Consider the following 15,101-nt stretch of genomic DNA (forward strand, 5'->3'; position numbering starts at 1 on the left):
CAAGAGAATTTTCTCTTGGGCCTCTTGGGCCTACCTAACCTCATGTCTGTCTGATGGGCACTGGGGACTCTTTCTCCGGCAGTAAAGCAGCCAGGGTATGAAGCTGACACCTCCATCTACTGCAAAGTTTAAAAATGTGTGGAGCTTCCATTTCCCCATACATCTTCAGGGGGGCTAGTGCCTGGTTCAAATCACAGGCCCGGACACTGATCATCCTGAGATTTTTCATGAGTTTCCTCAGTCCTTCCAGGCGAATGCTGAGAAGGTACCTTGAAATAGGTCATGGCCACTTCCTTTCACATCCTTTCCAATTCATCAACATCCTACCATCCAACAGAATACAGTTTAAGCTACTGACAGCATCTTTAAATAAACTGCATTATATGTAGGTCATACCAAAAGTCATGTGCAACTCTTTTGCATGCAACCTGGGAACAGCAGACGAAAGAGAGTATTGTGGTAGGTGGAAACAGCTGTTGTGTTAACCTTGAATGTTTTGTGATGTCAACAGCTTGCATCACGTGACCAGTACCACTCCTAACAAAATGGTCGACGACATGTCATTTCACCAGCGTGCTGTCATCGAATTTCTTGTGAAAGAGGAAATCCCTGCTGCAGAAATTCACCAGAGACTTCAGCGTGCTTATGGAAGTGTGTGCATGGGTGCAAGCAGTGTTTGAAGATGGGTGAAACATTTTAAAGATGGAAACACCAGCATTCGAAGATGAGCCTTGGAGCAGTTCTCAAACAGCCTCAACTGAACGCAACAAGGAAAGAGTGGATGAGATCATTCAAGATGACAGGCATGTGACTGTGGACACAATAGTCTGAAAACTTGGAATAGGGCACAGTGCAGTACAGGAGACAACTGAAAGCTTGGGCTATAGGAAAGTTTGTGCTCGTTGGGTCCCGCGGTTATTGACCGAAGACCACAAAGGTCAGTGAAATGCCATCACCTCAGAACTGCTGCAGAGATATCGACATGAAGTCAATGATTTTTTGCTCTGTATTGTGACAGGTGACAAAAGCTAGTTTCACCATTTCAAGCCTGAAACGAAACGGCAGAGTATGGAATGGCACCATTTGCATTCTCCAACAAAAAGAAGGCAAAGACACTGCCATCAGCTGCGAAGGTGATGGGCACAGTCTTCTGGGATGCAGAGTGGTTTATTCTGGCTGAATTCCTGGAACCTGGGCAAACCATCAATGCTGCTCGTTATGTCCAGATGCTGCATAAGCTCCGTCATGCATTGTGCGATAAACATCTGGGATGAAACATCATCATCCTGCATGACAACGCTTGCCCCCATGCCGCTCGCCTCACATTCGAAGCAATTGCAAAGATGGGGCGGGAAGTTCTTCCACACCCCTCCTATAGCCTTGATCTGGCACCCTCCGACTACCATCTTTTCAGATTTATGAAGGATCAGCTGCATGGACAACATTTTGAGACAAGGGAGGCAATTCAGAAAGCAGTGCGTCAGTGTCTCTGAATGGCTGGAACGGAATTCTACAGAAGGGGAATTTTCTAACTCCCAGAACGCTGGGAGAAATGTGTACAAAGAAGTGGCGCTAATGTGGAAAAATAAAGAAAAGTCTGTAGATTGAGGTGGTGTATTTGGGTTGTCAATAATAAAGCATGTTACTTTACAAAAAATTGTTGCTCATGACTTTCAGTACAACCCTCATATATATATATATATTTTTATGGCGTGGTATTTAATTGAAAACGGGGGCAACTTTTTGTGAAATGAAACATAAGACTCAGATACAGTGGCCACAGATATGCATAATTTATAGTGCATCTTTTTAAAATGATGCAATCTATGTTGTGGGACCAACAAGAATAAACCGATGACTGATTATAATACTAATACAATTAGTAATCGCTGTGTAAATTCCGTTAGTAAGAGTATCGAACCATGGTAAATCTGTCAGATATAACCTAAACGTTTTGCACCACTGCAAAGTTTGTAAATTTAGGCATATAAAATATATTTCATACAAAATGTTCAGGCATGTTTAGGAACTATATTCATACCAAATTTCATGTATCAGAACCTAGCTATGGTTCATCAGAACTGGCCATCAAATGGGAACCTAAATACATACTGTGACACACAGCCACATAGCTAAGCTGTGACTCTGTAAACAGGAGTTTCTGGGTAATGGCTCAGTAAACACATTCCTGTTGCAATAAATATGCACACAACAACAGAGTTACTGTTGAAATTGGGGTTTTTCTACATGGTCCGTGCCCAGATGTTATAAGCAAATGACAAAGTTCAGTTAAGAGTTGAATTCTGCACCATAGGCTGTGAAGAAAGGACCAGAGGGCGTGAAAGTGAAGAATTTCCACTGTTAGAAGCTGTTGCCAGGGAATGGCTGGTGAAGACACAGCAGACTGGAAAAGGCTTAGTGGGTGCTGTGGTGATTCAGGAATTGTGGAGATTAGCAGTGGTGCCTTAATTGCTTGTACTTCCAAGTCATGTGTATAAGTGGTCAATAAATCCAATTCTCAGTCAAGAACTCCGTGGATAGTCACCCCTACACGTGACAATACATTATGTGTGGCTGCAATAATGATGTTTCATTTCTACAAAATTTGATGTGTACAAAAGTTGCATATATTCTTGTACATTTATTACATCAAACTTAAGGATTACAGAGAAGGTGTACTGATGTTACTCTCATCTCAGAAGTTTGCATGACTTGCATATGGTGTTACTGATGGTAGGTGGAGTGTCCTCTGCTGTCAGTAATATATTAAAATGTTAGTGAGGACATACAGCAAAAGATCAACAGATAGATACAATGATACAAATAAGCCTACTTTTCTTTACAAAAATAAATGGTTAAAAAATGTAGTTTGAAGAGGACAAACTGAAGCTGTGGAAAGAAATCTCATGGATGGTCTGCCCATATGTGTAATGCTTTCCAGCCCTGCATGGCCTAGGTCAACCAGCACACAGCACTTGTGATGAGTGGTTATCACTGTCAACATTTGTGTGAACAGAACAGCTCAGAATGGGTACACAACTGGAGAATATACAGGAGTATGCTGAAGGAGGAAGCATAACTGAGATAAATGTGATGAAGGTCTTCTTTCCATGGCTTCATTATAGTTAAACATATTCTTGAGGTATGTTTTATGTATTCACATCACGTGGACCTCATCTGTGGTGCAAGTCTTGTCCAGATAAAATTACTTTCGGAACCATCAACATGAGTAGGTGGGAACGGAGTGTTTCGAGCCTTGAAGTAATCTGATGGTGCATGCATTACAAACTCTACACACTCAAGTTTCCGTGGAATATCCTCTTCTGGTCCTGTAAAAGATTAGCAAATTAAGTTTACTCCCAACTAAGAAACCCAAATTCTTGTTTCTTTGATCCTTCTGCATAGCAAGAAAAGATGTCTTTACATTTAGTGTATGAATCCATTACAGCATTGGCTTCCAAACTTCATGCAGTGGCATACAATTTTTTACTTTTAATAATTTTTGGATGAGGCAGCACCAAATTATTTCTTGCCTCTCTTCTTTAATCATATAATATATTAAATTTTATAAGAATTAGCAAAATGTATTAAGTGTTCATAAATGTGACTGAAATAGTGACATGTGAGGCTGTGAGATTTGAGGTTCTCAGAGCAGTGACTATGGAGGTTACATGTTCTCAAGATGAAAGCAATATGTTCTTTTAAAACACTGGTAAACATCTAGCAGACTATATGGCACCACATCCCTGCTGCAAGATTAATTATAGTTACAATCCTTAGGAATCAGTTACATTGAACATCCTGAAGTTTCAGACCTGAGAAATGATGGAAGGATACTGTTTTGTTTTAATATCAGTTAACAGGTCTCTATAATGGACAAGGTGACAATAATATCTATGTGTTTAGACAGGAGACACAAAGGCACAAGACTCTGAGATAATGGCAGCAAACACTCCTCAAATTTTATTCGCACTTAACTACTTCTATGTGTAATTAATATTTGTCTGCTACATTTGTTCCAAAATATTTTCAAAAAAATTATGTGGCATCTTTATGTAATGATCCTGTCGGGTATTCTGATGATAAGACATTAATTCCATCTACTTTAGTTTCTGTGTGTTTACTTCCAGATCAAGATTACGAGTACCTAATAGAGTTCCTGTGTTTTTATTTAATGTATTTCAATTCCTGACAAATAAATTAATATCACTGGCATACACCAGGAAAGTGGGCTAAAATAATTCATACATTATTAAAACCGTCATAACACAACATATATCGAGGTCAGTGCCTAGTATTGGCTCTGTACATTTTTCAGCTATTAATAGCCATCATCAGGCAAATACATGGCTAACATATATACACCACAGAACTGCAGTACTAGTAATATTGGATACAATAATATTAATTATATAAAATACTTGACATAAAAATACAATAAATTAGATTACATAAAACAAAAATTATAGTATAAAACAAGAATAAAATTCTTCGATTGATGCTTTACATCATCGAGTCAGTCGTTGGGTTTTCTATTTGTGTTGCATTCCCATGGACAGATTGGAGTATTCTATATTTTGTGTGTATATAAAAAACTGTTATTGGAGGCTCGTGATGTAGATGTAGTAATATTAATGTTAATTATTTAGTCGGTGCCTCATATTACAAAGTATTGTCCGTTCTGTGGGGGATGTAAACAACGACTGATTTGGTGATGTGAGATTAAAGTCAGTCTTTAATCTCACATCACCAAATCAGTCATTGTTTTCATTCCCTATTAATTAACATTAATATTACTACATCTACATCACGAGCCTCCAATAACAGTTGTTTATATACATACAAAATATAGAATACTCCAAATTGTCCGTGGGAATGCAACATAAATAGAAAAACCAACGACTGACTCGATGATGTAAAGCATCAATCGAAGAATTTTATTCTTGTTTTATATAATCTAATTTATTGTATTTTTATGTCAAGTATTTCATATAATTAATATTGTGATGTATTTGCGCTATGCAGGACACCCCCTCCCCCCACTAGCGGTGATGTAACACATTTGGAGCGTTGCCGTTGCTACGGTAATAGGCCAGTCAACACCCCGCCTCTCCCATGGTGACGTGACCAAGGGATGCCGCGGTTGCTATGCAGCAGTAAACAACTCCCGACAGTGTTACTACGCTATCTGCAAACACGGCGTCCAACAACAGCGGTACCTATCACATAACTGTTTTCTGTCTTGTCCGTGCCAAGGCTAAATAAGGAGCAGTGAACTCTATACAGAGTCAGTTAGTAGTGAGTGATTATTGAGTAGTGAGCCAGTAGTAGTGTGTGAGACGGAGCGACACAGTGTGGATCAAGCAGCCGCCGGAGACACTTGAAACGTAGCCGCCGCCGGAGACAGTCGAATTGGAACAGTCGCCGAGTTCAGTTGTAGCGGAAAGAAGAATACCAGAATGTGTGAGAAGTAATTGGGAGTGTGTAATACAGTGACACTTGTATAGCTCCCGTATCGTACTGTGAATACGTGTAGACTACTGACGACAGAGTGGACAGAATAGTGTGTAGGGTTGTAAATTGTGTAAACCCATAACAGTGTTATAATTAATTGTAGCCAAGACTTGTAGGTTGTTAAATAAACCAATTAACAATCTGTACGGCGTCTTCAGTGGCAAAACACATTACAATATTATTGTATCCAATTTTACTAGTACTGCAGTTCAGTGGTGTATATATGTTAGCCATGTATTTGCCTGATGATGGCTATTAATAGCTGAAACATGTAGCAGAGACAAAACTAGGCACTGACCTCGATATATGTTGTGTTGTGATGGTTTTAATAAAGAAGTTGTACATTATAACACAACAGGATGCATGAAATGAAAATTCATACATTCATTTTTTTTGCAAAGTTCAGAATACAATTATGACAATGCAATATTACCTATGATGTAGGTGGCAGGATCAAATCCCTCCTCTGTGTTTGGACTTTCCTGTGTAGGAAGCAACCACGTCACTACGCAGCTCTTCTCACAGTATTGGTCTGTAAGCAAACCACGGATCTGGGCATAATATAGTCCACCTTCAACATCTCGCATGGATACAATGTCTCCAACCTGAAAATAGCTTCCCTAGAAACACAGGAAAGAACATTAAGCCAGAATCAGTTATATATGCAACAGTTTCTTGTTTTACATTCTAATGTAAATCACATGTGGATGATTATAAAGAATGTTATGCAGGCTAAACAAATACTGAGTTCGTACAGGAGCAAAACAACAGGGAATTCAGAGAAGAGCTTATGATGCCTTCATTCCTCTGAATGCTTCAGTCTCTATGTTGAGGTCCGCATGAATTATAAATTAATAATAAAGTGTTGGAAATTTAACTTTTTCAACTACATTTGTTATGCTGATCATAGAAAAGTCAAAAAGTTGTAACACATTTTGATTCCTTTCCTACGTACATTCTGTATGCGAGATATATTCGTGTACATGGTTTTTCAACTCTTACCCCCGCTGGAAGCTGAAACTCTTCTTTCTTGGTCTTCCTGCCTGTAGCCATGCTTCTGTATTGACTGATCTATCCTGGTTCAAATTAAATGAACAGTACTTTACATAACGCAGCATCTTATAAAGAGAAAATGAGTGTTTACCTTATAGAAAACATAATCACTTGTGACAGGTGTAGCAACAGCTGCAGGTGCTTTTGTACACAGAAAGAAAAACGCACACACACATATCAGTTCATGGCAATTATGGATTACAACACTAATCCATCACTGGGTTATACTACACATCAACATTCATGTCAATGATTGCTAAACCCTGCCAATCTTCTTATTTTCACAAACATTCATCATGTTTCTTTTACTTTTTTATTTGTGGTTTATTCAACAATTCTGTCAGTGTCTCAGACTGTACAGGACTGAATGACAGGTCAGTGGAATTGGAAACGTCAAAGAAGGAAGAAATTGTTACTTATGTGAAGGTACTTTCCAAGGAAATGCCTCAAGGGAATGAGGATAACCATACAAAATCTCAGTTGGAACAGGTGGTGCCCTGTCTGAGATTCGAACTGGTCACTTTCTGAATGCAGGTTAGAAGCATTACCACCTGAGGATAATTACCAGGCAATTAATTACATTACAGAACTGAATGAGGTTCAGACAATGGTTGCTACTTTTGGTCTCTATTAGGACGTAAACTGGGGAATATGTTTCACAAATTCAGAGTGTGCAGGACTAGGTCAATGTTCAGTTGTGGAGGGGGAGGGGTGAAAGATGGGTTTAAGGTAAAAGAAATAGAAGGCAGAGTTATCCTGGCCTTAATTATGCACCAAGCCATTCAAATGTATAGGAGAATGGAGGTATTGCTCCGCCATTCTTAACATCAAATTAGATGGAGGTCAGCGATCAGCTTCACAACTCTTCCGCTTTATCACCTGGAAACAAACCCCTAGGAGCCTGGGTGGACCTCAGAGCCAGTCTGGATGTTATGGAGAAGAAGAAATCTCTTGCCCTTGCCAGAAATTGAACCCTCAGTCCTTGGTCATCCAACCTGTAGCCTAGTTGAGGGTTTAAGGTGAATAAATTGTTTCTTGCAATAAGATGATACAGATGTGAGATACAATTACAAAGGGGTAAAAATTTATGTCACTAATTATTTGTAAATGCGCACAAAGAACTGTAGGTTTTGCTGAATACTTTTTAACCCTAATTCCAAAAGAAATCTCAAATATGCTACTGTGCACAACAAATTGTTCAGAAGTAAGTAAACAGTTTTAGGTTGAGGGATGACAAACCTTAATGGGGCCTTTTGTGTTATGAGACCTTGTAAAATAGTACACCGGTAATAAATTGTTAGAGAACAAGGCAACCATGATGTGTAACAAACTTTTAGTAAAATGTTGAGTCCATGAAATTGCCTTACATGTTTCGGTCCTACCGGATCACCTTCATAAAAGGAGATTGTTCACATGTACATTTGAAACATCTACAAGTTTTAATTTATGCTATATATTGTTGAGCTTTTCTGTATTGGTATACTGTTACCATTTCTTTTTTTTTCTTCTAATTTCAGTGTACTTCTTTAAAACCAACACTACTATACAGTTCAATAAACCATGTCAAAAAAGAAAAAAAAAAGGGCTTGATACCTAAATATGACCAAATAAAAAATTAAGAGTAAAGCAGAATCACAAAGGATAGGCTAATGTGGTACGTGAGGCCAAAATATAGTTTGCACTTCAATTTATTTAAAATGTCCTTGACACAGCACAGTAACTTCTGCGCAATACTGGCATCAGTAACACTCCAAATGGAATCTCTGTCTGAGGTTGATAGCATAATGCCATAGCAGTGACTAAATCAACCACAAGTGGAAAGTCAGTTTCAAAACCTACAAGTCAATGGTTTTAATACTCGACTTCTATCACATATTTACATAAATACAAATAATATGACCAAATAAAAAATTAAGAGTAAAGCAGAATCACAAAGGATAGGCTAATGTGGTACGTGAGGCCCAAAATATAGTTTGCACTTCAATTTATTTAAAATGTCCTTGACACAGCACAGTAACTTCTGCGCAATACTGGCATCAGTAACACTCCAAATGGAATCTCTGTCTGAGGTTGATAGCATAATGCCATAGCAGTGACTAAATCAACCACAAGTGGAAAGTCAGTTTCAAAACCTACAAGTCAATGGTTTTAATACTCGACTTCTATCACATATTTACATAAATACAAACATATAACTTACACATTTTTTAAAGATAACTCGCCTCCCCTTTCCTTTAGGAGCAACTGGTTTCGGTAAAGCATAAGGGTTTAATCTTGTTTTGTAGCTTCTTGTATTTCTTGTACTTTTTCTTGTAGCAATTTTTGGTCCGCCAGCTTCATGTGGACCAGATTTACAAGCGTTCACGGGCTCTTCCACTTTAATATTACTGCTATTCTTTTCATTAAAATTAAAGCAATCATTGCACAGTTTACCTTCCGGAGTATTTTTCCACATAGTACATTCAGTTTTCTGGCACTTGACACATTCCGGTTTTATTCCAAGAGGCATCTTAAAATTACCTTAACGTATATCCAAATGTAACCTCACTTCACTCACTCCTCCAAAAACTTTACTATATAGCGATAAATAAACGAATCAAGTAGAAAAACTGGAGTACACATTAAAAACAATATTATCTTAACTGAATTCTACATTACTTTATCATTCCCTCCAATAATAACATACGAAACTTATTTCGAACACGATCACGAAATCACGAATCACTATTAACCAGAGGCCACATATGGCAAAGATAATCAGAGGAATAGCTAACATGACGAAACTGAACTCACAAGCAGTAGACGGGATGGCGAACTTAAGTGTGAGGATATTGGTAGGCATGGGCATCAATAGTAGTTTTACGTATGGGTCCGGTTTGGTGGTTCTGTATATTGAAATAGTTGGTGGCACCATATTTAAAAGCAACTCTAACTTTTAACATTAATATTTGAAATATTTATATTTATAAACGTAAGGGAAAATTTGTCTCCGTGCTTAATTAACTAAGCACCACGCCATTTTGACGATCTTGAAGTGTGAGGGACCGGAGTTATAACTCCACCATTCCTGACCTCGGCAATAGGTGGAGGTGGGTGGTAAGCTTCACAAACCAGTCACTTTATCCCGGGAAAAGAACCCCCGGGGCCCACTGGATAAGGAGCTGGATGTGCTCCAGAGTCGGTCTGGACGTTACGGAGAAAAATATTTTGCCCCAGTCAGGAATCGAACCACGTCAGTCCAGCCCGTATCCGTCGCTCTACCGACCGAGCTATCCCTGCTTTTCAAACGTAAAACTATCTCTATGCTGAATTGCGTAATTAAACACTACGCCATGAAGGCATGAACCTATTGGATAAGGGGTTGGGTGGGCCCTAGAGTCTCTTGCCCTTAAATGATATCGAACCTCAGTCGTTGATCACGTAGCCTAGTCACATACCGACTGAGCTATTTATAGCCTATAGTTTATATTTTTCTCTAATCCTACTACGGCTGTACGCAGCCGTCCCGTTTAAGTATAATCAAATGAGTATATTTTCCTTTCTTAAAAATGAGATTATTGACTGAATCACAATTAAGGAAATTGTTTTAAATGTCTTTTTCTTGGTATGTACCCTTTGGAGGAAATGAGTAAATGAAGGCATAATGGAAAGTTTGCGCATGTCCAACAGCGCGCTGTGCTTGTAATGTAATCTTATTGCACGTTTCGTTGAGTTTATTTTATTCATTCAAAAGACCTGTTTGTAAATGCTGTATTAATTCTTGACACTGTCGTACTTTTCTTTATTTCTTTAGTCTCAAACATTGTGATGACTTCCTAGCATCCGCCGGCCTGCATTTCTTCATTCCACGCAAATGTCGTTCTTGCAGATATAGGGACTCCTGCATTTTACAGTGAACGGTAATTGTTTACGCCCACATGGCTCATTCAAACCTGTAAATACAAGCAGAACAGTTGATATCTGTAAATTTCTATGGGACATAAACTTACCACTGAACAGATTATTCGGGGAAGTGAGCTAAGACGCTGGGTTATGCAGTAGCCATGGCAGTCATTTCTACTAATAAACAAACAAAAAGAAACTCCGCTGCTTTAGCCCGCAAGCGAACTATACCGACCGAGCGACCGCTACGGGTTGACTTATATTTTCCACTGCCAGTGGATTTATTAAAACAAATGTTGGAACAGTAGTGTCTTCTTTGTTTTAAAATTCAGAGTGTAGTTGTGTAGACGGTATACTCTTGTATGCTTTATATCTTGTGTGACACACGCAACAGGATGCAAACTATTAAGAAACAAAAACAAAATCCACGACTTTAGTCCGCATGCGAACTATACCGACCGAGCGACCGACGATTTTCGGCGAATTTACCGCAACGGATCCCCACGGCCGTTAATTTCGGTTTTCTAGACCGGAGCCGCTATTTTTTCATTCATGTAGCTCCTCAGTTATCCTCACGAGGCTGAGTGGACCCCGTTTCAGACCCACTACTTATCAGAAAATCTGGTAGCGCCGGGGATCGAACCCGGGACCTCTGGATCTGTACCCAGGAACTGTGATCACTACACCACAGAGGCGGTCCATTTCTACTAGTACGGCAGTTTATCATTGATACTAATTCTATTTTGGGGTTGCTACACCGTGTGACTCTGGGCGATACGTGTATTTCCGGTGTTTCAGGAAGAAGAGAATTAACTTCAACATGCCAGTATGTGGCCAAGATGAAACGTACGAAAGGATATGTGACATGCATTACGTATTCACTCTATGAGCCCTACCTTTATACACGATGCACACACTACAGCAGCGCTCTGGTGGGTGGTAGTCGAGATACTCGCCCGGGCAATCTTCTCTGTTGACACCGAAACAGAAGAGAGCTGCACATCGGTCTACGTGGGGGTAATGGGGCGGAGGTGAGGCACACCATGCCAATTTACCAATAGCTACAGCAACAAAACAAGACGAAGCATCTGTAACAAGTACACATCCCTAAAACTTAGATTCTGAGGATATAGGGTCTTCGTCAACCATAAGATACAGAGGGTAATAGACTGTAAAATATTCAGTTGGTGATGGGAGTTATCTGTATTAGGTCTGGACAGCAGCTATCCTATTGTAGTATTTCATGTTTTTCTTTTTCAATGTTCCCTGGCGAATGCTGAGACAGTATCTTCGAATAACACGTGGCAGCGTCCTTCTAAATCCTTACTTACCATTTACGGCCACCCTCTCATCTGTGAAATTGTCTCATCCTGCACAAACACCCTGAAAACCATACTGTAAAAAAGGGTGCCAGAATAGAACCTTCAAGGGCTCAATGGCTTCCATCTCAGTCATTTTAATTTCGTCGTAAATAATACTCCAAATCCCTTTCCTCGAACAGAACACACAGCTCTTTCCTAACTACGAGTATATTACGGCTTTCATCGAAGAACGACAAACGGGAAAGAATTAAACTCTTACATCTCTATAAATTAATGGACTGAACAGATATCTTCTTGAGAAACTAAGGTCGAGGGGACACAAAGGAAACTGGAAACCGCAACGCAACTGCAATTTCCAAGAAATTTCGCCGATTTCAAGCAGGCAACTGGTTTCCAGATTAGCAGGCCACACTGAGGGGTCTTATGTTTGACTAGTTGCTCACACCATCTTATGTGGGTACTTTCGTCTGACGTAATGCACGACTGTATCTCTTAGTTTCATAAACTTACCTTCTTCAGTGGAAGATAATAACACTGATCTTGCCATAATATGGCGGCAGTTGAGACCGGTTGAGACGGCGTGAGAAAAGAGGACGGCGACCACAATAAAAATATTGGGATGTTAATTAATTTGTTTTAATTAAGGTTAATTTACTTCATTCAAGAAATATCTCGTTCACACGCAATACGAAATTTTGATATACAGTGCAACAATTTTAGCAAGATAGAAGATACCTGATGATGGCCGTATACAGCATAACCATGTAATGTGGAAGAAGGCTGACTACATAATAAGGTGTATTTAAGACTAAAATATGTCAAATAAATGATATATCAATGCAACAGGATGTTTAAATATAGTATTATGAAAGGAAAACATTGGGTGCATCCATTATTCTGTGTCAATTTAAACTGGAGGGCTTTCATTGCTTGGAAGGAACGTAACCTGGATCCAGACTCCTTCGTCTCATGAGAAAGTTCTTTCCCAAGCCAAATCTACTTTGTCCCGCTTAGCATAGTCTGAGTGGCGTTTGCTCAGTTAACTGCACAAAAACAAAATTAGCAGCTTCGTCAACCTTTCTTGCACCTTAACAAAGAAATGAATCACTGAAGCGCGTTACAGAACAGCTGATACTAGGAAACCACGTGGCAACGTAATCGTGAGAAAGCTGGTATGCTCCGTTGCCTGGAAGTTGACTTTCTCAGTCTTTCCAGAGTTGCGTTGCCGTTTGCTCAATTTGCGCCGCTCCATCCACTAACATGTGTTCAACTAAGTCTGATAATAATTCTCGGATATCGCGGTTGCGTTGCGGTTGCCAGTTTCCTTGGTGTGCCCTTGGCCCAGCAGTTGTTCTGCTAATCGAGAAACTTCAGGCCTTCTATGATGCTTGATTATCGTGCTCGCAGTGGTCCGCCAAATGGATCATATTAAGTCAATTCTCTGTTACAATCGGTGACATGTATTGACATATACGGATAGATGAACGAGCAGAGACACTATACTGAGTCCCCGGAAAGAAGTATCTTGGTTCGACCCTCTCCATGCCTTCCTCGGACTTCTGCACTTCCTCTTAGAACTTACAGTGATAACCATGTGACAATGTTCGCCAACAACAAGCGCTTTTGTCATGGCTGAAGATGTTGGAGGGGAACGCAACAGTAGGCAGGTAAAAAAAAAATATTCCACGTCAAAATCTGCACTTACATCCGCGGCCTCTATATGGCTACGAGATAGCTGACTGGGTTTCGAATCCCGACAGAGGCAATCATGCTTCTATTCTGCAGCACATTAAGTCTGCATGTGAGGTATTGCGTGTATGAGGCTCTGGCATTAGGGATTAAGGAGCGGGAAAGTGAAGCTGACCACTCTCCTACACATAATGCCGAGGTTATCGTATCTGTGGATTGTGAACCACATATTGAGAATCTAGAATCCAGATTCCCCCAAGGGATCTTTATCTCGTCATTACATTATTTTCTCCAGTCCAAAAACTGCTGGACATATACTTGTTTACTTGACCTATCTGGTCACGATTTCCACTTAATTATTTCCCATGACAACCACACAACAACTTTCTTTCCAATAAATTTCTAAGTATCACTAAATTAATAATTTTGACTGTGTCTCAAATCTGAGACAGTAAAATATGGGCGCGAGTCCCAAGAGACTGGGACGCGAGAAAGACTGCGCTGGAAAGGGCCAGCAGCATATACAAAAGACAGATCCAGCCTGTCATCAGAGAGGGCGCCCAACAAAAATAAGACCGTAACTGTCAAACAATAACAAAATCTGGTAATGAGCCCCATATTGGGTTCGACACCAAGACTTAGTGACTGAATGACCGTCAGTCGCAATGGGACTTTGACATTGACTTTGTGAGTTATTTCGGAAGTCGGAAACTCGTTATTTCGGCTCGGAACCGAGTCGAGAATTGACAGCTAAATTTGGAGTTTGGCACTTGGGAGTCAGCTTAGACTGGGAGCTAGCAGATGAAGGATGTACAGACTAAAGCCAACGATCAGAGTATGAGGTTGGCGTGAGATGGTCGCCAGCCAGCAAACACATGAGCCCGGAAGCAGGGGAACATTCGCCGTTGGAAGCCATTACCAAGCACATTGACTGAGGGCACTAGTCTGTTTGTGACAATGATCTGTGAAGTGTAGTCACGAGCTGCAAAATTATCCAATAAATCCAGTTATCAGTAAAGAACCCATCTACCATCACTCGAACACGAGACAATAAATTGCGTATATACCTCGGCATTGTGTGTAAATTTAAAACATTCTGTTGAATTCGGAACAGGCTAATAGGCCTATAACCTTGAAGCAGAAGAAGAAAATTAAAAAATAAGGCATTTGTCAACAAATAAGTACACAAATAACAAAAAAATTGTATCTTTTTACACGCCGATTGTTGTCTTATAGGTTATTTCCAGATGGACGTACCTTCACGTCAACAGGTTCCCGAACGCTTTATCCAGCAACTGAGATGCAGCTTTCCGTGCGTAATTACTTATATGAGGGATAGCTTCTTTTCCTTGTAGTGGAAACGACGTAATAGACGGGGGTTTACCTTGTTGCTGACGTTCGTGTTTTTTTTAATAGAAATTAAAGCATACTATTATAAGATCTGACTTCTGGTAGACCAAGGTCACACGTACAGGCCTTGCTGGAAGCCCAGTAACTCAAGTCGGATCCTAGTTTGATTTCTTCATCTGCATTTCCAGATATGCATCCGGAACCGTCGGCGATGTCTCGCATTACTTGAAGTCGCTAAATACACTGTAGTTTACGACTAAGTTGTCATGTATGCCTCATAACCAACACTAA

The 15,101-nt window shown here is 39.9% G+C and overlaps 1 protein-coding gene across 1 annotated transcript; it reads right to left on the reverse strand.

Moving 5' to 3' along the window:
- Window positions 1–2,621: 2,621 nt before the first annotated feature.
- On the reverse strand, window positions 2,622–14,791 carry LOC111864366 (GATA zinc finger domain-containing protein 1). Its single transcript, XM_023851577.2, has 6 exons — window positions 14,718–14,791; window positions 11,346–11,537; window positions 8,768–10,499; window positions 6,659–6,718; window positions 5,948–6,134; window positions 2,622–3,329 (listed from the first exon to the last, which is right to left on the reverse strand). The coding sequence occupies exons 3-6, from the start codon at window positions 9,074–9,076 to the stop codon at window positions 3,163–3,165; spliced, it is 723 nt and encodes a 240-aa protein (XP_023707345.1). The 5' UTR covers window positions 9,077–10,499; window positions 11,346–11,537; window positions 14,718–14,791; the 3' UTR covers window positions 2,622–3,162.
- Window positions 14,792–15,101: the final 310 nt, after the last annotated feature.

This window comes from Cryptotermes secundus, unplaced genomic scaffold (assembly GCF_002891405.2).
Source record: "Cryptotermes secundus unplaced genomic scaffold, Csec_1.0 scaffold346, whole genome shotgun sequence".
NCBI classification, from domain to species: domain Eukaryota; kingdom Metazoa; phylum Arthropoda; class Insecta; order Blattodea; family Kalotermitidae; genus Cryptotermes; species Cryptotermes secundus.